A 25,246-nucleotide genomic window follows, 5' to 3' on the forward strand; every position below is an offset into this window, starting at 1 on the left:
CGAAGTAAAATAAACTAAATCAAATCAAATCAAAAGTTGGATCATTCACAACAATGACGTCTACTGTTGTCCAGAGGCTTGTGATTCAGGTAGGTTTTATAATGATTTGTGTCATGCCGAAAGGTATAAAACACCAGAGTTCAAAACATTTGTTGCATAGTGAGGCATCTAAGTATCTACCTAAAAACTGCATGGATGATGATGCTTTATTGCAAACCCAGCTGACTTCAGGCAAATAAACAACACCTGTGGCGACTAATTCCATAAGTAAATTATTAACCAAAGAAGGGCCGACCTTTCCTTCGGACTTGGCGTTCCCACCCGAAATGCCCATGCTACGCCACTGATTGCAGACAGTTCCAATCACTATCTATTCTAATTTTTAATGTTTTATGGAGTTTAGACAGTTCTGGGCTGTCATGGAAATGGTTCATCTTGAATGGATTTTCTTCCGTGAACTTGTCAACCCAATTGTACATGGTGGCAAGGGAATGTGAAGAGTTCTTGTACACTTCGATGAAACGGATGTGGAACACCTTTCTTGTTAGCCCTTCCAGCATCAAGAACTCTATCACTGGTCAATACTTCAATTTCTGTTCAGCCATGATTTACTCACGTGACTCATTTTGAAAAGTCATGGCACTCAAGTGAAGTGAGATAGCAGAGTACAAAAAATTGAGTAAATGTGCAATGGTGTTAACATTATTCTATCACAGTATGACCTGTCTACATGGTCACCTTATATGGTATTCTAAATTCAGCTTGAACACCCCTCCAACATGCAAGAATGACTGACTACATTTAATGTTTTGCCTTTTTGGTTTACATGTAAGTGGAACAATTTTGATAAGTTGTTCAGAGCACTCATTGACACAACCTCTCTAATCTACAACACCAATAACATGTTTAATCACATAATTGTTGCACCCTTATTTTTCAGTCCACAAATTGGTTTATAACCTTTCACCACATAATCATTGCATTGGACCATCTGATAAAATTATCAGTGATAGCAGTGCAGAATGTTCGGACATGTGATGAAATATGCAAGTCCGTACTTTGCAACACTGTAGTAAATTTTCTCAAGTGTAATATTTTGACTGTAATGGACATATCAATAATAGGGGTGGCCAGATCCGGATCCTGGCGGATCCGAAATCCGGATCCGGTTGGTTCCGGATCCTTAGGATCCGGATCCTAAAATTTTTCGGATCCGGATCTGCGGATCCGGAATTTTCAGATCCGGATCCGGATCCGCGGATCCGGAATTTTCAGATCTGGATCCGGATCCAGAACTTTCGGATCCGGATCCACGGATCCGGAATTTTCAGATTCGGATCCGGATCCAGAACTTTCGGATCCGGATCCAGAACTTTCGGATCCGGATCCAGAACTTTCGGATCCGGATTCAGAACTTTCGGGTCCGGATCCAGAATTTTCGGATCCGGATCCAAAACTTTCGGATCCGGTACTTTCAGATCCGGATCCGGTACTTTTGGATCCGGATCCGGAATTTTCGGATCCGGATCCGTTTTGCCATCCCACATGCGCTTCTTTGGAAAGTAAGAATGTGCTTATAACATATTGTTACCTGCTAATATACATATATATATAATATACATACACACACATATATATAGTGTGTGTGCTCGCGTGCGCGATTTGTAATTAATTAATACACTTACTTACTATACACCTGTCAAATTTCATGGGAATCGGAGGGGGACACAGGGGTCAGATGATTCCAACGGCAATTTGTCCTAATCTTGACATTTGAGGCGGGTTTTGCCCCCTAAAACAGTATTTTAGCCGAAACAAAAAAACACGTATTTCTTCCTTTGGGCCCCTCTATACACCTGCGAAGTTTCATGAAAATCGGAGGGGAACACAGGGGTCAGATCCTTACTTCAATTTGTCCTCATCTTGACATTTGAGGGGATTTTGCCCCCTGAAACAGTTTTTAGCTCAAACAAAAAAACACGTAATTCTTCCTTCGGGCCCCTCTATACACCTGCCACGTTTCATGGAAATCGGAGGGGAACTCAGGGGTCAGATCCCCACTTCAATTTGTCGTCATCTTGACATTTGAGAGGAAGTTGCCCCCTAGAACAATTTTTTTTCCGAAACAAAAAAACACGTATTTCTTCATTTGGGCCCGTTTATACACACACCTGCCAAGTTTCATGGAAATCTGAGGGGGACACAGGGGTCAGATCCCCACTTCAATTTGTCCTCATCTTGACAATTCAGTGGGTTTCGCACTGTAAAACCGTTTTTTAGCTGAAACAAAAAAAAAACATGTATTTCTTCCTTTGGGGCCCACTATACACCTGCCAAGTTTCATGGAAATAGGAGGGGGACACACAAATCAAATGCCCACTTAAATTTGTCCTCATATTGACATTTGAGGGGGGGTTGCCCCCTAAAATCGTTTTTTAGCCGAAACAAAAAAAACACGTATTTCTTCATTTGGGCCCGTTTATACACACACCTACAAAGTATCATGGAAATCGGAGGGGGACACAGGGGTCCGATCCTCACTTCAATTTGTCCTCATCTTGACATTTGAGGGGGTTTTGCCCTCAAACAAAACACAAAACACAAAAAAAAACACTTATTTCTTCCATTGGGCCCCACTATACACCTGCCAAGTTTCATGGAAATTGGAAAGACACAGGGGTCAGATCCTCACTTCAATTTGTCCTCATCTTGACATTTGAGGGGGTTTTGCCCCCTAAAACAGTTTTTTAGCTGAAACAAAAAAACACGTAATTCTTCCTTTGGGCCCCACTATACTGCCAAGTTTCATGGAAATCGGAGGGGGACACTTAGATAACCTCCCTTGTTAGTCTTACACTTTGTAATTATTTAACACTGCATATATTATAATGTTTGTAAAACTGTAACTGTAGAACAATTGTATAATTTTTGTATAACATTTCTATCTTGTTATATGTGTTAAAGGTTTCATCCTGGAATGGAATGTCTCACATTTATGTGTGTTTTCATTTCCAATACATTCGAATGAATACATATTCGTTTCAATGGCATTTACAAAATCACTTCGGACATTTGTGCACGAGTGTGTTAGCCGATGCGTAGCAAAGTATTTTAGGAACAACACTTGAAAAAAATTCTTGTAGGACTAAGGTGTGGTAATATTATAATGGGATTGAGATACGAAACTCTCGGATCCGGATCCGGATTTTCGGATACGGATCCAGATTCGAAACTTTCGGACCCGGATCCGAAATTTTTGGATCCGGATCCGAAACTTTCAGACCCGGATCCGGATCTGCGGATCCGGAACTCTCGGATCAGGATCCAGATCCGAAACTGTCAGACCCGGATCCGGATCCGCGGATCCGGAACTCTCGGATCCGGATCCAGATCCGTAACTTTCGGATCCGGATCCGCGGATCCGGAACTCTCCGATCCGGATCCAGATCCGAAACTTTCGGATCCGGATCCGGATCCGTAACTTTTGGATCCAGATCCGGATCCGAATGGATCCGGATTTTTCGGATCCGGATCCGTTTGGCCATCCCTAATCAATAACTGCTCATGTGTTAGAGAAATGTTCATTAAAGTGTTATGAAGAAAATATATGTGTTGATTTGAACTATTCAATTTTAACATACATTCATGAGTATTGTGTGCACTCTAATCTTGCTCCAAAGACAGTTTAGTAATAAATTATTTTTAGGTACTGGTAATAGTGGCACAATAACTTTTTTAAAAAAAGTTTCACATAATGGTTGCATCCCACTTTCTTGCAAAATAAAATTTGCATAATATCTGCGATGATTATGCAGTGATTCAGATAAACATTTCTGCTGGCTGATTGAGGGCTTAAGCCCAATCCATGAGACAGGAAACATAACAGTTGGGCTGAAAAGTTCGTAGACTGACTCATAGATGGCGTTACTAGAATTAAATCCATGTGATTTTTACTTAGTACTAACCTTCAAAAGATACGTGTATAAATTTCACAGCTGCCGGATAATTAGTTCGTGAGATATAGCATTGTGAGTGAAGCAGCTTTTGTTATTGTGAAAAAATGGATAAAAAATAATTTCGTGTGTTAATAAAGCATTGCTTTTTGGCGAAAAAAAATACTGTTGAAGCCAAGGCTTGGCTTGATAAACATTATTCGGATTCTGCACCAGGAAAATCAACCGTTGAGAAGTGGTTTGCTAAATTTAAACGAGGCGAAATGAGCATCGAAGACGATGCACGCAGTGGACGCCCCAAAGAGGCTGTTACCGACGAAAACATCAAAAAAGTCCACAAAATAATTTTAAATGATCGTAAAGTGAAGTTGATTGAGATAGCTGAGACTTTACAAATATCAAAGGAATGTGTTGGACATATTGTGCATGAATATTTGAACATGCGAAAGCTGTGTGCAAAATGGGTGCCGCGCGTGCTCACAATCGATCAAAAGCAACAACGTTTTGATGATTCGGAGCAATGTTTAGCGATATTCAACCGGAATAAACACGAATTTTTCCGTCGATATATTACAATGGATGAAACATGGCTCCATAACTACACTCCATAGTCCAATCGACAGTCAGCCAAGTGGACTGCACATGATGAACCGAATCCAAAGCGTGGAAAGACGCAACAGTCGGCTGGCAAGGTTATGGCATCAGTATTCTGGGATGCGCATGGTATTATATTCATCGATTACCTCAAAAAGGGCCAGACCATCAACAGCGATTATTACATAGCGTTGTTGGAGCGTTTAAAGGATGAAATCACGAAAAAACGGCCCCATTTGAAGAAGAAAAAAGTGCTGTTTCATCAAGACAATGCACCGTGTCACAAATCAATGAAAACGATGGCAAAATTATATGAATTAGACTACGAATTGCTTCCCCATCCACCATATTTTCCAGATCTGGCCCCCAGTGACTTTTTCCTGTTTGCAGACCTTAAAAGAATGCTCGCTGGAAAGAAATTTAGCACTGATGAAGAGGTAATCGCCGAAACTGAGGCCTATTTTGAGGCTAAAGAGAAATCGTACTATAAAAATGGCATCGAAAAATTGTATGACCGCTATAATCGTTGTATCGCCCTCGAAGGCAACTATATTGAATAATAAAATCGAATTTTGTCAAAAAAATATTTTTTACTATGTTAGCCTACGAACTTTTCAGCCCAACTGTTACATAGTAAGGATGGAATTGGAAGTACCTTCGTAGGACTGCAATGAACTGATCTTTTATGCCTATCAACTGGACAAGTTTTGTCATTGCATGATCTCTGCCAGCTCTTGTCACCTCAGACTGAAGGCAATGTTTTCCTAGCTCCCACTGGTGCATTCCACAAAGCACCAAGTCAATCGGGAATGTATTTGAAATACATTTTCAAATCTTGACAAAGTTTCACCCAAGTCTCATATCAATATATTTCAGCATAGCTACCTAAGTGCCAAGGTCAGATTAAAATCAACATATACTTCTACTCAAATATTTATTTTTTACATTTGTAAATTTTAGCAATTGGGTTAATTTCACAAATTATTTATTTATGATGTTCAGCTTATTCAATCATTTATTTCTTTTAGGTCGAAGGGAGATAATGAATATCATATCCAAAATAATTAGCACTGAAGTGATAGTCAAGTTACGTAAGTTACATTTACAAATAAATTTCATAACTACTTAATTGCACACATTATTGTTGTTTATATATGAATATACTTGACATCACGCTACATGATCGAAATATCAGAGGCATATAGAGTATTGCTTTTTCATAATGATACAGAGTCCACCAATATATATCTACCACTTTCAAAGGTTGATATTCTCTACAGCCTCACAATAGGGATGAAACCCAGCATTCCAGGTAAAAGCATGAAGGATGTCATTTCTGTAGCAACGTAGTGTTGGATCCTGAACACCCTGCTTTTGTGGTAGAGGCGTATTTTAAAAGTAATGTATAGTAGCTGCACAGCACACACTGACTGACAGTGATTTCTTTCTCTGGGGGTACCTCAAGAGTCTGGTTTTTGAACACGTATCCCTAACTTAGATACCCTGAAGAGAAGAATTCGGGAAAAAGTCCAGCCCATTCCACCCAAAATGCTGGGTCTGTAAAGTAATTTCATTGGTTGACTCCGTGAGTGTATAACATGGAATGTGACTATCTAACTGATCGTGATTTTCAAAAAAAATAGATGAAGTGAGCAGTGTTGTGTTATTGTTTTACAAAGGGCATTATGGGATTTATCAATTACCACTATGTTGCTTTACATTAGCTGTATTATGTTACTGTAGATATATATTGCCAGACCCTACATATTCTTACTAAATTCCACAAGGTTTTCTTCAAGCCAAATTCTGAATTTATCACAATTTCCCCATCACACTTTTATTTCGTAACAATTGTTTATCTTCAAGAGGTTCATATTAGTGTCTTCTGTCAGATCATTCTGTAATTTATTTGAACTCTTTAATTTTTTTTAGTGCTAGGATTGTGGGAAACAATTTAATTTTAAATGTAAAACAATAGTAGTATGTTATTGAATTCATTAATATATTTTATATTTCTCCTTAATTATATGAATATTTGTTCATGAGTTAAAACTCATTATAAAGCAGAACTTAATTACAATTGAAGAGTGCAGGGTAAAAATCTGATAACTCCAATTTTATCGATTTTCTATTGTCGATGGCATTAAATAGCTCCATCAGTGTAGATTTGTATGATGCAACTGTACAGGCGAAAAACTTGGTAAGTCCTGAGAAATGTGAATGTTTAAAAATGGTACACAGGGGACAAATAGTGAGTCTCGAAAATTTGATTTGTTTTCTTGAAAAAACAGGAAGATGTGAATTTTCAGGTTTTTCTCCTGGACACACTAATTGTTGGGTAATGTAAATGTTAAAATAGTTCTGCATTAGGTTTCATAAAGCCTAGGCAACTTGCTGCATTACAATTCTACCTTTGAAAGCAATTGCACCTCTTCATTCCTTGTGCTATTTCTGGTCATTTTTTAAAGACAATCAATTTGTTCTTTATTGATTGTAATATTACAGGACACTTGATGCCAAGTTTTCTCATGTTTCACGAACTTTCTGTGTGCATCTTAGGGAGATTTCACACAGAAGTGACAAGCAACAAATGTTGAATGTCACTTGAGGATTTCACCAATCCAATGCAGAAACCTGATCTTTATTGTTTGAAGTTTCATCTTTATTCAGGGCATATGCTATTACTAAAGTTAATTCTTCTTTCTGTTCTAAAATGTCTATGGTCATTATTCTCTCATTTATATATTTCCATTCCTTGATATGTTCCTTTCTATCCGTACATATCATATGTCACTCCTATCCTTACTCTTTCTTATTTTGGTACTCCACTGTAGAACCGAAGAAAGTTTTCATGAAGTTCTTCAATTCCATTGCCTTTCTTCTTTGTTTCTGTCAGTGCTAAGTATTTCATTTTTGTTTTCTTAATCTCTCTCACTAGTTCATGATCTTTCCCATTCAGATCTCTTGCATTCTAAGTTCCAGAATTCATTTAACAAAGTCTCTGTCAATTTATAAGGTGAAGGTAAGGTAAAGTTCCCCGTTCATATAGCACCGTGCCATGAAGGCACATTTAGGGGATATGGGGGTAGGCCCCACACATTCTTGATCTCTGCCATTTTGGAGGTGATGTGATCAGCACCATGCTCTGGACTACCCTGGGTTGCCCCCAGGTATCCATTGATTTGAGGCTGGGTGAGCCGGAAAAATTCTGATCTTAGATCACCCACACTGGGAATCGAACCTGGGTCTCCTGCGTGGCAGTCAGCTATCGACTAGACCACCACAGCAACTTTTGCCAATTCGTCATCACCATAATCTGTCTGGCTTGCTCTCTTGTTCTTTTAATCATTTATGTGAGAGAGCCAGAGGAACGTTTTTCAGTTTTAACGTATCTCCTCTAAAGACCTCTATTTGGAGTCAAATTGACGTATCTCTAATTTACATTTTTTTTTATTTTAGTCAGACATATTCATAAGAATACATTATTTTCTCTCCTGTAAATGTAATAATTTGGGGTTATGTCTGTCTAGTTTTCACACAATGCATTGTGGTTTCAAATGTGCAAGGGATTGACTTACAGCAGTTGAAAATACATTTCATTTTTTGCTTTTTTTAGAGATGCAAAATACAACAGTTGCTGACATTCATGAACTTCCGCAACAGCAGCGGATGATTGTGGACCATATACTTAATGTCTGGACTTCCACTAAACTTGCTCCAAGTAAGTTTCAGTAATTGGTATGAATGAAATATTGAATTTTAAAGTATAATGATTTGGCAAGGTTTTTTTTATGCAGTAGTTCTAATGAAGGTGATATTAATTTTATTGGCCTTTTAATATTATTAATAATACCTAATGTTTAACAATGAAACATTTACATTTAATCTTACACAATTACATGTCACATTCAAACAGCATTTGGATAAAGTTGCGTATATAATTAAAAATTAAAAGTTATTGATGTAGCATATGCAGCGTAATCTCAATTATGCAGTGACGTATTCTCCCATGTTATCTGGTTTACCACTGGTTAACATACTTTTTTTCATATATATATAAATTGCCTGAAAATTTGAAGTTGTTGGTCTTTTGTTTTTGTTTCGTTTGCTATCATGCATTGGTGTTTTATTTCTATTATATCTAATAAGTATATAACAAATATATACAATAAATAAGAATTGTTGTGATAAATCAGGTCAATATTTTCAGAGCAACTGCAATTATGTGTTCTTCATGTGACTGAGATGAAATAGCTTAAAATGTGAATTCAAGATAAAATTCTATACACTGTCCCAGGAGTCTGTGGTGCAAGTAAACGATAACAAGTCCTCTATGCAAGTAGTGACTCGAGATAGCTCAGCCATTGAACACATGATACAGAAAGGTAATGCATGGAAGGAGCAATTGTAACTACCAGCTGTTTACAGCAGTGTGCACTGTTGTGTTCATCGCACTGGCGTTCTCCCTTTCTATACTGTTATGTGCAGACTTTACAGACTCCTGGGATGTAGTGTAGCATGGTGTGTTTGAGATTGAAGTTCACTGGACCACAGTTTAAAATTTATATAGCTTCACAGGGTATCAAACCCAGGACTCTTTGTAACATGGTGTTTGTCAAGACCAGGAAATTTAAATATGTAATGTAGAAAGTTATAAAATATTTGAACATATAATCATACCACTGTGTTACTTTTTAAAAGAGTATTGCTCTTGTAATTTATTGTGCTTGTATAAATTTGTATATGAACACTTTTTTTTAAGTCTGTAGCTTCATTGTGTTTAACATGCTTATAGAAAATCGAAAAACATACTGTTTCAGTCATAAGTTGACATGTTATTCTTATATGCATGTGAAAACAGGCAAAAATTAGGTTAATCAAAGAATCTGACCCACAACACTTGAAAAAGTGATAAACAAACAAAATACTGTGGAGGTTGACTAAGTTGATCAAAATATTGCTCATTTTTCCAATTGCATTACACAGACATAAGAATAACAATGGAAATTCCACATTGAAAAATCAAGAACGAACATTTATTCCAACTACTAGCTAATTTAAGGTTGAGTTAAATCTTAAGAGAAAGTTATTTTCACTTATTCATTAAGATAAATCTGACTTCAGTAGTATGCATTAGAATTCAGAAGAAATTCAGTTCAAATGTGCTGTTTTTCCAATGAAATCACAGGAAATGTGTTGTAAAGAATTACACTATGTATGCTTTGAGTCAATAAATGAATCTATAACATATTGATTCTACAATATATATAAACTTACAATTGGATACAATTCAGCTATTGGAAATTGTCCTGCGTTTCCAATTGGCTTCAGTTGAAATTCCAATTGAAACCAATTCATTCTGATACCTTTATTGGGCATCCAATTGAACCGAATTCCTTCCAATTAAAACCAATTTAATTCAATTGAAATTTCAATTGGAACCAAGAGACATTTCTACCTGGGATCTTCAAAATTTTCTTCAATAAACAATTCATAAACAATTTACAGTACCACAAGAGCAACTTTGTCGTATTCTTTACAGGGAGATCTGTAACTGCAGACACTCTCTTCCAACTACCCAGAACACACTCAGGCTCACTAGTGATACCAATCAGTTCATGCAAAGAAAGAAAATAACACTGGGGTTCTGAGTATGGATAGGAATATATATGACTGTACGTACAGTTAAGTGCACACTAACATTCCAAACATGTTGCATAATGGGAAAACTTTTTCATACCATAAGGCAGCAGTGGCCAACCTTTTGTGGTTTGAGGGCTACTTTACATTTCAAGAATCGCTGGCGGTCTACTTATCTTATTAGACCTAATTACGAAAGCCTAAAAAAGTAAGCAAACGGCCAATACCATAAAATTGACATTGATTATTTTATTTTATGTATTTATTTATTAAATAAGTTTTGGCTTCAGTACTGTGGGTCTGGCACCTGTTTTACACGTTCATCATTAGAATCTTTTCATCCTTTTAATGAGAAGGTATTTTTTTTTTTTTTTTACATAAACATAATTATTTTCCTGTAGTTTACGGTTATTACAAGCATAAGAAAACAGTTTTTCGTTGTGACGTTTCAGGAGAACACACGCTCCCTTTATCAGACATTTATTTTCATTTTGATTAAAGATACAGTTATAACAATGGTTAGCAATTTTTTGAACAAAAAGAATCCATTATATAATGGATGTTGTTAATGTTATATTGTTGTAATATAGCAACTTAACTGTGAAAAGAAGCAGTCTTTTATTTTTATTTCAGATAAAAAAAAAATAGATCACATTATTATTTTTATTTCAGATAAAAAAAAATTATCTGACATAAAAATAATATAACTGATTCTTTTTGTTTTCTTATGCTTGTAATAACCGTAAACTACAGGAAAGTAATTCTACAATGCAAGCAATGTGTACATACAAGAAAAACTAATAAACATAATTACTACAATTTTATTCTTTCATAAACACTCATTTTAACAAAAGTATTTCACTTGTTGCTGGGCATCAGTAAAAAAATTACACAACTATTTTGTACTTTTCAACAGTCAGTTCACTTGTTTCCAGACACTGGACACTGCATTCCACCAATTAGTTTATCATGTTGCAGCTCATATGACATTACTGCTACTCTCAAGCGGTCCAAACGGAGAAGGCAAAGAATATTTACATTTTTTTTTGGTTAATTATTATGTGATTCAACAAAGAAAGAAATTAATTGTTACAACAAAGCTCTTTTCCTGATACAACAGTTGAAAATAAGAGTGGTAAGCAATAAAATGTTTTGTGACGATGTATAACAACATCCCTATGATATGACAGAGCACCACGGGCTACCTCTCGCGGCTTGCCAGTCGACTGGTAGACCGCGGTCGACGCGTTGGCCACCCCTGCCATAAGGCATAACTACAGTTCTCATCGGTGAGAATAACTTTTTGTTACAGCTATAATACTGTGTTAATTTAGATACTCATTTTAGTGTATTTAGAAATAATCATGCAAGGTGTTGTTGGAAGGTTTAATTTAGTAATTAATGTGAAATTTTCCAAGAATCGTAAAAATTAACTTATGCTTAATTTTCAGACAAAGAGCAAGGAAAAAATATGTATATTGCCATGCTGCGTAATATTTGGCTTGCCTTCTCAACTCAACCAGGTAAGCATTTGATTTCATTTGTTCTTGAAGAAAATTCTTTGTTTTAAAAACTACCTATCTCTTCCACTTATTTTCTTGTCTTGTTGATGGATAAGTTCAACAGCTAAGGATGTGAACTTTTTGTATTTTATTTTTCCTTCAAAATTTATTATTTTCTCATGTAATTTGTCCATAAAATAGATTTATTTTAATTAGGAATGGGACAGATTAATTGGTACTCTATTGGTATCGGCCAATATATGTGTATCGGTTTATCGGTAAAATTACTAATATACCTGTAAATATCTTATAATTTAGTGCAAAATTCTGCTATTTTGATATAATTTATCAATAATCTCCATGCTCTACTTTTTAAAAAGTAAATGTCTAAATATACAACTACTTTTGCACTACAGTCACCTCGAAACACACATTTCTTAAGGAGGTCAATGAACCATTCAGGTTCTTCAAGGACGATTTGGAATTTTATATCGGATCAGTAGAATATCGGTATCGGTAAATTTTATATCGGAACTTTATCAGTATCGGCCAAAATTTCATATCGGCCCAACCCTAATTTTAATGTTTTTTTTGGGGTACAAATCTTCATATTGAATAAAATGTTGTCAAGTATGTACAGGCCATAACTTTTACATTCATACACTAAAAACTTGATTTTTTTTTCTTCGATAATTACAATTTCTCTGCATATGACCAAGAAAAATTCACTTCAACTCCCTCTGGAAGTGAATTGATATTGCACTCAATGCTCTAATTTTTTTTTTGAACCCTTGCTATGTGGGTAAATGATTCATGTTTGCCACCTGAAAAGTTGATTATTGAATAGAAAGGGCTTGGGGAATTTATGCTATAAATTAAAAGAAAGTGGGCAGGTCTACACTCATCAGGTGGTGAGAAGAGCATAAGGTGCTATTTTCACCAGCCTTTGATGATAGGGGCTAGTTTCACAGTAAAAATCTACATCAAGAACTAAGTGCATATATGCTCTCTATATTCTCAATTAATATGGTGCACTAAAATTGTAAATATCTCACCTTGAACAGGGTTTAAATGCTGTAAAGAATTTACTTTAAGTATTTTAAACATGTACATCCTTTTCATATATACAAAAGTGATAAAATGTTTTAAACGAGTTATTTTTAGTTACACACTTTGTCAGTAACTTATTCTTGTTTCTGCCAAAAACTCCATTCAAATATTGTGTTACATGCATTATTTAAGATACAAGGGCAACTAACTTGTATAAATTTAACCCCCAAATTTTTGCTCAGGTAAATTAATCGAGAGTATATCTATGTTTTAAATTGTGATTTAAACCACTGAGTAATTTGCCCGCAGTGGGGATCAAATCTAGAACCCCTTAACTACAACGTGGCAGCATTACCACTACCCTGTCATTGAGTCTCTTTTGTTAATTGTATTTACCAAAATAAATTATAATTTTCAAGACTAGCTTTGACTTGCATCAAAATGAATGCAAACTTGATACACTCAACAACTAAAAACCACGCACTGTTTAAAACCTAGTGAAAATAGCCCAAAAACAAACATCACTACTGGCCAATTTTCAATGTGGTGGAAACAGGATACATGCAAGTATGGATACGGGGACTTCCCAGAAAACTGTATACATTCTGTAGCAGTGTGTTTCTAATCTGACCTGGCTGGTAACCAGAGAACCACCTCAAAACCTACAATTTCTATTTGAGTCTAACATTTTTAATATTTATTTTCAGGTGATAGAGCAGGACTAGAAAGCTTTATAAATGCAGGATTATCTCATTGGATGAATAATGGGGCTGAAATAAGTAAGTACTATTAAAGAAGTAATTTACAATTATAAATTATTGTTTTTTTCATTATTGTTGATTAACTAACACTTCTTATGATCTTGATCAAAAGTTATTATATAAAACATTTTTTATTGAAACTTTTCATATATTTCAAGCTATATTATAAAATTGATTTGGTGTTTTAAGTCCACTATATGCACAGTGAGGCTAATCTGGACTGGACCTACAGTTTAAAGTGGTATCCAAACCACTATGTGCCTCCACCGGGTATTGAACTCTGGACTCCTTGATTATAAGGCAAGGATGCTACCCCTGCACCATCAGGGAGGCCTATATTATGAAAGATAGAATTTGCAGTTTTAAACATATCTTGATGGAGCTGTCTTATTTATAAAATAATTACTTTTCTCATAATTATTTTCTTTTTCAAATTGCTTAATTTCAATGATCTTGCTAGTATATGGAAATCTTAGAGATGTGTAATTTATTCTCTTGCAAGTATAATATATTTCTTCATAAAGCTGTGTATATTATTTTCAGAGGTTGACAAGCTAGAGGCATCTATTAAGCTTATACTACAGAAATATAGGATTATGATTGTCCCAGGTAATATATTTCATATTATTATCTGTTTTGTTGATGGTCTGAATTTGCTATTTCAGTGACCAAAGCATGTGTACCATGACTCGAAGTGTCATTAATGAAGAGTCTAGTTTGAAGTCTCAGGTTCATGACAAAAATATTTAATTTTGTTTGTTCTTTCATCTAATTCATCTAATTCATTTATTCTAATCATGATGATTCATGCATGAAATTATGGAGAGACTTTCGATATTCCAAAATTCAATACTATAGTGACTGCCATGATGGCAGAGTATAATTTGTATTCATTTTGTGCATAATGAGGGAGTGCATTAATACTGTAATTTTAAAAGTTGGTATGAGTTCATGTCATGTATTGTCAACATAGTAAAAACATCATATGTAAGATGGAAGTATCATCAGTGGTGGCAATTGGGTTCCAAAACTGGAACCTTCCACGTAGGTGTCCAAAAGACAACCTCACTTCCACATAGTACACCCTGGACTGCATTTTGCAGACGAACAAGGCTCTGGCGACTGGCACTATGGCCAGTATAATTTTGTGTGTGTTCTGTTTTTTGTCCTTATTTTAACAGAATGCAAAATCCTAACAATATTTTAGGATTTTATTTATGCAACTCTAGAGTTGTTATCAGTAATGGTAAGGGGCTGAACCCCTTATAATGTGACTGGTGCAAGATATCCTAAGTGCTGATGCACCCAAAATTTTATAATCAAATCAAATCAAACCAATACTGGGTGGAAGGGAAGGGGGCAAGGGCTCCCATGCCCCCCTCTAATCGCCATCATTGAGTGTCATTATTCCTGTTTGGCTATTGTTTTGTTAAATCTTCCGTGCTATTGCTTTAAAGCTGCTGCTGTTTACAATAGACACCTGTGGTAACTTGCACCCATAGAAGTTAGATTGGCATCATCATTTATTGTGTTGAGTTGCATACATACAGGATGTTTTTAAATGCTTAAAGTTGTGAAACTATAAGCACTTTCAAGGTAATGTTTATAAGGTAAGTTACTTGTTTTCATGGTATCTACCACAGCCAAAGTTTTTCTCCACTTTGCATATAATCACAAAAAGTAGTTAAATGGTAGAATTTTGCGCCTTTCTGCTCTCAAACATTGTTTTTTGAAAGCATTTCAGTTATGGATTTCTTTGTTGAATTTTTTCTTCACATTATTGTTTTGTTTCTACAGCAACAAGCCAGCAACTCAATGAGCTGGCAAAGATATGGACGTACGACAAGCAGCAGGAATTTGCAGGACTGCTCACTAGATTTTTCTTCCTTTCAAAAGAAATTGCAGGTTAGTTTAGATTTCAATACTAAAATAACTTAATAATGATTTGTTATGCTATGGGAGCTTTTAGACTGAACTGGCAGGTGGCACTGGGGTTTCACACCAAAGCAACAACAACCAAGTTACAACTGTAGGAGTAGTTACTGAAATTGCTAAACTATTAGTAGCATTAAACTGATACCAATGTACAGTGGGGTGCATAAGTATTCCTTGTCAAATTGTCCATTGCGATTTTCATTATTTTTTCTGTGGCAACCTGTGTTTTCAAGGAGTTGATTTTTACGTATGTTAATGCAGCTTGTTTGGCATTTTGTTTCAATTCTTGAAGCTTTTATTGGGTAAAATAAAGTGCATGAATATGGTGATGGTCAATTTGCATGTTAATACTTATACAACTCACTGTACCAGTACCATTTTATACCAACTTATCTACTTGATACTACTTGAACACTAACAATTTCAAGTTGCACACAATAAATATAAATGATAATTAAAGCCATATATTTATGGAGAATAGAAGACCAAATTTCAGTACAAAAACTGGTGCATTTTGGGATCAAAAGCGGTATGTAAAATGTAATTTTGGTGTTAAAATTATTAATACAACCTTAAATTTGATTTAAAAACTACACTTATTACACAAAATAAACATTTCCCTTAAAATAGTGCACTTATCTAGTTATCAGAGACTGAAGTTTATTCCCTTGTAATGAAGTCCATGTTTTGCTTCTCAAATATTTACGGCAGAATTAATCAATTTTCTGTGATTTGCATAACACAGGATAATTCAGATTTCAGAAAGTGTAGCATCGATAAATAAACTCTAAATTTCATGTTTAATAGTTTATTTGGCAATTTGCAGTTCATTTTACATCATTTTGTGGCAAAACATTGCAGGAAAACTCACCTCACCTTTCAGAAACATGAAAAATGAACATCACAGTGTGTTGTTTCACATTTCATCCAATTCTAATTAGGCATCAATTAGTCCACATGTATAATATTGGCAGTAATGTAAGTAGCTATAGCTAGCAAACAGAGGATCACTTATATATTTTTCTTTTGTTCTATTTCAGATGTTGGTGAAGGAAGGTCAAGTTTTATTCAACACGTGACTGACATTTGGCAGAGTTCAGTGTTATCGATAGGTTCGTATTTAATTTATTAGGTGATATGTATTAGTGTGGAACATGTATCATATTCTATCATAAAATTACAATATTCACATTGTAATATACATACTTTCATTGATTTTTGTTAAATTTTAGTTAATTTTAATGATTAATTTTAGTAAAGTGTTGTATTTTTGTATTATTGCAAGATGACTCATTGCAATTTTTTTTTCTTTTAATAGCACTGAGTGATAAGGACCGGCTGTATTTCACCCAGATTATGTTAAATGTTTGGAATACCACCGCACCATCACTTGGTGAGTACAATAGACTCATATTAATACTACATCCAGTTATTCCTCCTTTATTGCCCTTTTTTCGTCTTCTTCTAACCGAGAAGGGTAGAGGCTTTACTCTACCACCATCTCCTGCTATATCACTTTCTTGATTTCATGAGTTAAGATTCCTGTATGATTCACTTTGGTTTTCCATTTGGTTTAGTCTTTCCTGATCTTCCAAATCTCGTCAAACATATTTGTATTTTCTCCTTCTTTCATTCTGATTAGATTCATAAACTTTCAGGTACATCATTAATGGGGCAAGGGGGGTCACTGGCCAATAAAATACCCACTTGGAGTTATAGAGTGCTGAAGGGAGGGTTGGAAAAGTTACCACGTTGCGTGTTTCAAGCCTGGAGGTGTGGATGCACTCGTGGCTCATATGTAGGCTCTCCCCCTCAGTACAAAAAAGATGGTAGTACAAAGTTTGCAAGTTTTTTTTTTTACTAAATATTCAGGATGATTCACTTCATACCATTCTTTTTTTTATTTATTTATTTATTTATTATGCTGCGCACAACAGGTAACTGCCCTTTTACAGTGTACAGTATTTTCTTTTGCATTTGGAGTTTAATATATACATAAAAAAAATTTACACATTTTCAAACATAAAAGGTACATATAAAAGTTACACATATCATCCTTATACATTATCTTGTATCAAACATGAATCAAATTTTACACAATTGCATTCATAAACGTATGTATGTATATGCACACATAAATGTAAAGAAAGTAAAGAGGAAAAAAAAAATAAAAAGATATTAAATAAGAATGTTGTCCATTAAATTGCGTTTGTACTCAGGAAATTTAGAAAATATATCCAGGTGTATGCCATTCTCTAACCAGTCATTATGCAAGCTACACATTCTTCGCAGGGGAACCATTACTGCAGGTTTTGTATGGGTGTGGGAAATTGCAAAGACTTGCTTTCTTGATCACAATTTTGGATGGGGGACATAAAAATCTAATTTTGAAAGCAGAGAGGAAGAATGCAACTTGTTGTTGAGACGTTTGAAAAGAAAAAGGAGCTGATGTATGTTTCTTCTCTTTACAAGGGAGACAGTGTCTAATCTAATAAGTAATTCCTTACAAGGTTTCATCTTTGCGTATGCAAAAGTTACATAACGGATGAATTAATTTTGAACCTTTTCAATAATATCAATTTGTTTATTGGTTTGTGGACTTCACACTATGGATGCGTACTCTAATTTGGGTCTAACATATAAGTTCAATAGTGATAACAAAGGTTATTTTTCATTAAATTCTTTTGCACTTCTCATGATGAACCCCATATTTCTATGCACCTCATTAACAGTCTTGATGATGTGTGACTAAAACTATAATTTATCATCGAACACTACACCAAGATCTGTTATTGAATCAGCCCTATCTATTTGTGTGCCTGCTATTATGTAATTATAATGTATTGGGGATTTCAAGCAGGTAAATGTTACGGCCTGGCATTTCTTACGGTTTAAATAAACTTTATTTGCTTTACACCACGCATTGAGATTCTTGATATTCTCTTATCTTTGTTTTCTTTTCTTTTCTCCTAAATAATATATTGCATTAGTGTTTATATTCTTTTGTATTTGCCCTTTTCTCTCGAAACTATTCATAATTTTATTTTGATGTAAATTATTATTTAACTAAAATCAGCATCTGCTCAGCTTTTCATGACCTACAAATTAATTCATAAAAGACCAAATATATTATTGTAGGTTTACAAAAAATGCTTTCTGTACTTGAAATTCACTCACTGTCCCTCAAAATCCACAATGTATCATCTTCAACATATGTTTTTTTTAAGATGCAACCTTTTTTGTTGGTGCAAAGAATTAATATATTTTTGCAGGCTTATGCTGGGCACATGTCCAATACATGTAATTGCAGAAAACACTGAAACCGATTAAGCAACATACATATTACAAATTCCTAATTATTGTAAGGAATATGTAAACATATGTATGTCTGTGGATACGTTTTTTATTGATGTTGCTGCTGCTGTTGTGTGCCTGTGCATATAGATTGCACTTTCCTTATTGTATGTAATTTTTTTCATTCTATTTTTTTTTACATAAGAGAATCTGATAGTGAGTTTTTATCCAAGATAAAATAAAGATTTCACTTACAAGATGGCTTATAAGGTTCTTTGTACAGCCAATGTTTTGGGTCTGCTGCAAGATCTTTCTTCAGGGTTGTCCAATGAAGTCACATTAAAAAGGGAAAATAGTTTAATAAACATAAAGCAAATGGCTAAAAGTGTAAGTCACTTAATTAAAAAACTGCCTCATACTCTTTATCCTTTTTGCCATTTTTTTAGTTTTTTAAAACTTTTTTACCTTTTTAATGTGACTTCATCGGATAACCCTGAAGAAGGATCTGGTGACGGACCCTAAACCTTTGGCTGTACAAAGAATCTTATAAGCAACTGTGGTTATGCAAACATTTAAGAAATTACTCAAGGTTATTTTCATGTTGTATTGTATTTTTTATATTTAATGTCATTTTGCTGCTTTTTTTTGTATAATTGTAACAATGAGGATGAGTGATAGGTAAAGTTTCCTGTGCATATAGCACATTTTAGGGGATGTGGGGTAGGGCGGTACACATTCTCGATCTCTGCCATTTTGAAGTTGATGTGATCACACCATGCTCCAGCCACTTCCCCCCCCCCCCCTCTCCCCCCATGGTTGCCCACAGGTACCCATTGATTTGAGGCTCTGAGCTGCTTCATGCAGGGACAAGGCTGGAAAAATTCAGAGCTTAGGTCACGCAACCTGGGTATCGAACATGGGTCTCCCATGTGGCAGTCAGACACCCTACCAACTAGACCATACTGGCTCTGAAGATGAGTGATGATTAGATGAAAATGAAGAAAGTGAAGGGAGACTTACAAGGTGTGTCCATGCTCAGGCTAAGACTAAAACATGGGAACTTCAAGCAACCACTTAACATGCACATCGACTGCAGTAAGTTTATTAAGGTTAATTAATATAGTAAAGCATAACATAATTTCATGTTCTTCTGAATATAAATAATTTATTTTCATTCCTAATACAAATATTTTATATTCCAGAGTTTTGGAAAGTTCATCGCATCTTCTTGGTTACGTTACAGAATAATTCCTTTTTTGTAGCAGGTAAGATCTATTACATCATCTTTCTAGTGTACTTTGTAGATTGACAGATATATTGGGATATAAATAAATATAACATGAAAATTTCAGAGGATAAAATACTTTCTAGAGTAAAAATAGTAATAAACGATAAATAATTGAAAATGTAACGTACTTTGTATATTTGGAAGCCATATTTCACAGTTCAAACACCAATAAGATGATCAAGTACCCCCCTTGACAACCCAGGTGTATATGATGCAGAGTGTGAATGCAAGGCTCATTACATCGGCAGGTCCATCAGATCTGTCAATGAAAGAATCCAACAGCACCTAGCAGATGCGAAAAAAGCCCAACCCACTGCTAGACATATCAAATACAATAGCCATAAAATTGAAAAGGTTCGAGTCAAACACACTGCCCACACACTCATAGACACCAAAATCAAGGAAACGCATGCCATAATGCACTTCCCGCACGAACTAAACATCGATAGCGGGCAAGCGCACCACACTTGGATTCCACTACTGCAGCAGTTATCGCCCGGAAATAGCAGACGACGCACCAAGATGCACAGCGCACCTAACAGCGCACCTGACGGCAGCCAGAGAAGTACGAACAAAAGACGCATGCCAAGCAACAGCGTAGCAAGTTCCAACGAGGATGGTGGCAGTGGCCACTGAAATAATCGAAAAAGAAGAAAAAACAGCTTCGCGGATAAAAGTGAGTACTAGTTTCTCCGTATTTATATACTACCGCGTCTCTCTTTTCCCAATTATGAAATAAGATGTTGAGAAAAATTTAGTAAAATACAAGGCATATTTGGAAAGTAAGTACCGAAAGGGTGTAAAAAATAATGTAGAATAGTTTCGTATCTTTTTTTATTTGCATTACATTCTACAGACCTTAAACTACTTTTCTACGTAGTTTCCACCATTGTTCAAGCATTTGTCATAGCGTGGCACTAGTTTTTGTATCCCATCATCATAGAATGTTTCCACCTGTAACGAAAGCCATCCATGCACTGCTGCTTCGACGTCATCATCCTCGTCGAAATGCTGACCAGCAAGAAACTTCTTCTTCAGATGAAGAATGAGATGGTAGTCACTTGGTACCAAGTCAGGGTGGTTGGCGGATGAACAATTGTTCCCAGCCAAATGACGTGATGAAATTTTGAGTTTGTTGGGCCGTATGCGGATGAGCATTGTCGTGAAGCAACAAAATGCCTTCACTAAGCATTCCGCATCTTTTGTTTTGAATTGCACGATGCAGCCGGATTAATGTGTCACAGCAGGCATCTTTGTTGGGGGTCTGTCCTCTAGGCAAGAATTCAACCATTCTTGCATTGAGAAAACAAATCACACACAAACAAAACTGCAGAAAATTGAACCATAAGTTTATTAGAGTGAACAGAATATCTGTAAATCTTATTCTAGTATCCATTAATATTTCATATCAGTTGATCCCTATGTTTTAAATTACTCTTCCTTTAGAAATTGCTAGCAATATATTATACTACAGTGAAACCTTGATTTTACGTTTTTCAGGGGTCCAAGCTCAAAAAACTTAAAATGCAGGAAAATGTAAAATCAAGGAAACTTTATTATGTTGGGGTCATCAAGATTGTATGTATAATGTGGGAAAATGTAAAATCCGGGAATGCAAAATCGGGGTTCCACTGTATATGGTTTGATTCTTTTCTAATGTAGCAATTGACTGTTGTTAGTGAAATTTTACTTTTCAATACTACTACTTGTATGTAAGTCTTGTTTTCATTATAGAAATAATAACTATCTTGTAGCTTACAGTTCTTACAAGCATTCAAACTTTTTATTTTTAATGTAATGTTTCAGAAGAACACGTGATATCTTCTTCAGACATATTTCTAGTTTGATCAGACACAAATAAATAACTGATGAAGGGAGAGTGTTGTGAAGCATTTTATAAAATAAAGTCTTTAAATTCTTGCAGCAACTGTAAACTACAAGAGAACTAGTTCTTCTAATCCTTATTTTTAACTTAAATGCTTGCTTTGTATCTTTTCAGATGTCAAGGAAAGTGCTAACAGACGCTTTGTTTTTGTTCTCAAACCTCCAAGTAAGTTTAATAAATCTTAAGTTTTAATGGAAATGTATTGTGATCATATGACACACATTCCATCATTGGATTTCCATGATATTTCAGCCTTTTTTTCTGAGCTTTGGCATTATAGCATTAAGTGCTTAACCTACAGTCATCAGTTAAGAAAAGCTTACGTCATCACATTTTTGATGTAATGTAAAAACTAATCTTGGCATGTCGATGAAATATAGTCTGTTATGTCACCAAGTGTACTTGCTTTCTCAGAGCACTTTCGAAGAAGTGTTGACAGTGAAAAGTAATGTCGATAAAGTGACCACCCAATTGGATAGTTAACAACTGTTGATTTTCTCCTAAGATCAGCTTTAATTTTATATTTTTATTTCCTTAACTCAGTATTCAACCAAATAGCGACTTGCCTCATCTATACAACATACTCACTTTCACAATGAAGTTTACAATGGCAAGTGAAAGTTTGTTATTAATTTGAGATGACTTCTTAATATACCCACACTCTTATTATGAGAGTCATTTGGAAAGTAACTTCCGTTCAAGCATGAAAGAAACACCAGGACATCGTGAGAGTTTATATTATATACAAAGAGACAACTCTAAGCTATTTTTCAACATAAGGATCGTTTCTGATGAGACACTTATGATATCGGTGAACAAGGTTTACAATACCCATGTCAAAGAAATCTGCCGCCTTTGCATTCAGGTATGCAGTAACACTTTCCTCGACGTCCTGGTCATTGTTGAATCACTGTGCCCCTAGCCACTTCTTCACCATAGGGGACACATATGGAAAGAAGTCTGAAAGTTCGGTAATCGTGAACTGCCGATTGTCACGAATTTTGTAATTCACTTTGGAGACCAGTTCATTTGTCACAATTGAAGGGCGTCCACTCCTTGCCTCATCGTGGATGTTCGTTCGTCCATCCTTGATAGCATGACACCATTGCTGAACAGCACTGTCACTCATGATGTTCTCCCCACATCCGCAGAGGTCGCGTCGTCACCTTGCAATCAAGTTGTCCCGGGTTTGATACCTGGTGGAGGCACAAGTGGTTCGGATCCCACTTTAAACTGTAGATCCAATCCCGATTAGCCTTCCTGTGCATAAAGTGGACTTAAAACACCAAATCAATCAATCAATTGCAGTGGCCATTTAATTTTGCACAGCTGTATGAGAGCGGAAACTGGATCAACAAAAACAATGCTTTTGTAGAAAAATAGCTTAGAGTTCTTTAAACTTATAGCTTGAATAAAATGAACAACGTTAAATTGTATTAAGTTAAGTTTAACACTACTGACGTGAGTGAGTATGAAGCTTTTTTGGAACAACGTTTCAGGGTCCAACTGCCCCCTTCATCAGGTTCGTAAATATTTTCTTAAGCACTGAACATAGTGCAGCGTTAAAAAGTGTTAAAAGAGGATTATGTTGAGGATAGGGTTTAAAACACTTAAAACTAACCCTGCACATTCCTAATTAAAAAAACTCCTCATATTAAAAATCACATAAAGACAAACCACTTAAAAACGGGAACACATGAAATCAATAAAAACCCACGTCAGTTGCAAGGCCAGCACTGGTGAACAGCATCAATCTGATATGAGGTCAAAGCTGCTTCCCCTCCTATTCAGTCCCAACTTCCCCTCCTATTACGTCACCATTCTAGTAGAAATTCTTGTTCCTCACCGGCCGCTAGATAACCTCCGGAGTAACATGAAAGCCAATCTTAGGTTCTGTTTTTATTGCCTTATCCCATTTTTTGAAAAGTCTAACCCACCCTTCTTCCAAATTGCCATCATCACTGTTAAGTTTGGTACTCCTCCCTTTGCAAATATTCACAACTTCATAAACATTTCTACCTAATTTATTTTTCTCTTTCCTGATGACCTTTCTCTTTACGATTTCATGCCCACTTTTAATAATATCTTCTGATAACCCTGTTTTTGGGACTCCCTCTCTAATGTCGTCATCATGTTCCCCCCATCTCACGTGCATGCTTCTTCCCGTCTGCCCGATATATTCCCTGCCACATTTGCATTCCATCCTGTAAACACCTTTATGTCCATCTGGGTTGTCCTTCCTCCCTTTTTATATTATGTGAAGTGTTTTTCTATATTCGGGGGGGGGGGGGAGGCCTTCATCCCACATCTAACCCCGTATTTCTTTACAATTTTGTCAATTTTTTCCAATATCCCTTTTTAATATGGAATCCCGACAAAACTAACTTTCTCTGTTTCTTTTCCCTATTCCCCTTTTTTACTTGCTTTCCCATTAATGTCATTGCTATTCTCTCTTTTTCATGATCTTCTGCGCTTTCCTGGCTATTCTATTCATTTCTTGGTTCGTGTTCCCATTTTTCGCCCCCACTTTCTTTATCCATTCTACTTCTTTTTCTTTCCCTTTATAATCTTCCTGCCCTAATGTAAAAATTGAGAAAAACATTTGTTTTTGTTTTCTCGGGATGTTCTGATTTTTTGTTTATATACAAGTCCCCCGCTAGCGGTTTATGGTATATGCCTGTCTTTATTCCTTTATCTGTTTTTGTAATACTAAGATCCAAAAAAATGATCTTACAGTCAACGAGGTTTTCCCTGGTAAATTCAATCCTTTCGTCCTGTTTTCCTAATTCTTCAAAAAAAAAATCGAGCTCTCTTTTCGTTGCTATTATTAATATATTGTCGACTTACCTCCCATAAAATTTAATGTTAACCCCTGTTTGCTCCAAAGCGGTCTTTTCTACATAATGCATAAAAATTATAGCTACAATACCTGATACCGGGTTCCACATTGGTAGACCTTCTTTCTGTCTATATATCATATCGTTGACATGAAAATAATTATATCCCGTTACAAGGGTGAACCACCTAACATAATCCCAAGCTGTCAAAATGTCAACCCCTTTCTCCAATAACCATCTCTGTAGACAGTCACCCGCTTTCTCTCTGGGTACACTTGGGTACAAATTTACCAAGTTGAAACTACTAATTTCATCTTCTTCCTCAATATCTAACCTTTCAATGGATTTTTAAACCTCCACAGAGTTGTTGATGCTAAACTGGGTGATTTTGTTTATTTTCTTAATCCTTTTTACCATGTTACTCCGGAGGTCATCCGAGGGGCCGGTGAGAAACGAGAATTTGTACGAGAATGGTGATGTAATAGAAGGGGAAGTTGGGACTGAATA

At 35.6% G+C, this 25,246-nt stretch overlaps 1 protein-coding gene across 30 annotated transcripts in view; it reads left to right on the plus strand.

Moving 5' to 3' along the window:
* The window catches only part of LOC146002413 (uncharacterized), a 562,931-nt gene that overhangs the window by 118,344 nt on the left and 419,341 nt on the right, over positions 1–25,246 (plus strand). For all 30 annotated transcript variants that reach the window (XM_083140199.1, XM_083140200.1, XM_083140202.1 and 27 more), the window contains 10 exons: positions 5,576–5,638; positions 8,164–8,268; positions 11,639–11,710; positions 13,447–13,518; positions 14,044–14,109; positions 15,298–15,405; positions 16,476–16,547; positions 16,754–16,828; positions 19,932–19,994; positions 22,017–22,067. In XM_083140199.1, the coding sequence (XP_082996325.1) occupies positions 5,576–5,638; positions 8,164–8,268; positions 11,639–11,710; positions 13,447–13,518; positions 14,044–14,109; positions 15,298–15,405; positions 16,476–16,547; positions 16,754–16,828; positions 19,932–19,994; positions 22,017–22,067 (747 nt within the window). The remainder of the gene's footprint in view (positions 1–5,575; positions 5,639–8,163; positions 8,269–11,638; positions 11,711–13,446; positions 13,519–14,043; positions 14,110–15,297; positions 15,406–16,475; positions 16,548–16,753; positions 16,829–19,931; positions 19,995–22,016; positions 22,068–25,246) is intronic.

This window comes from Lepisma saccharinum, chromosome 18 (assembly GCF_977018435.1).
Source record: "Lepisma saccharinum chromosome 18, izLepSacc3.1, whole genome shotgun sequence".
Lineage (NCBI taxonomy): Eukaryota > Metazoa > Arthropoda > Insecta > Zygentoma > Lepismatidae > Lepisma > Lepisma saccharinum.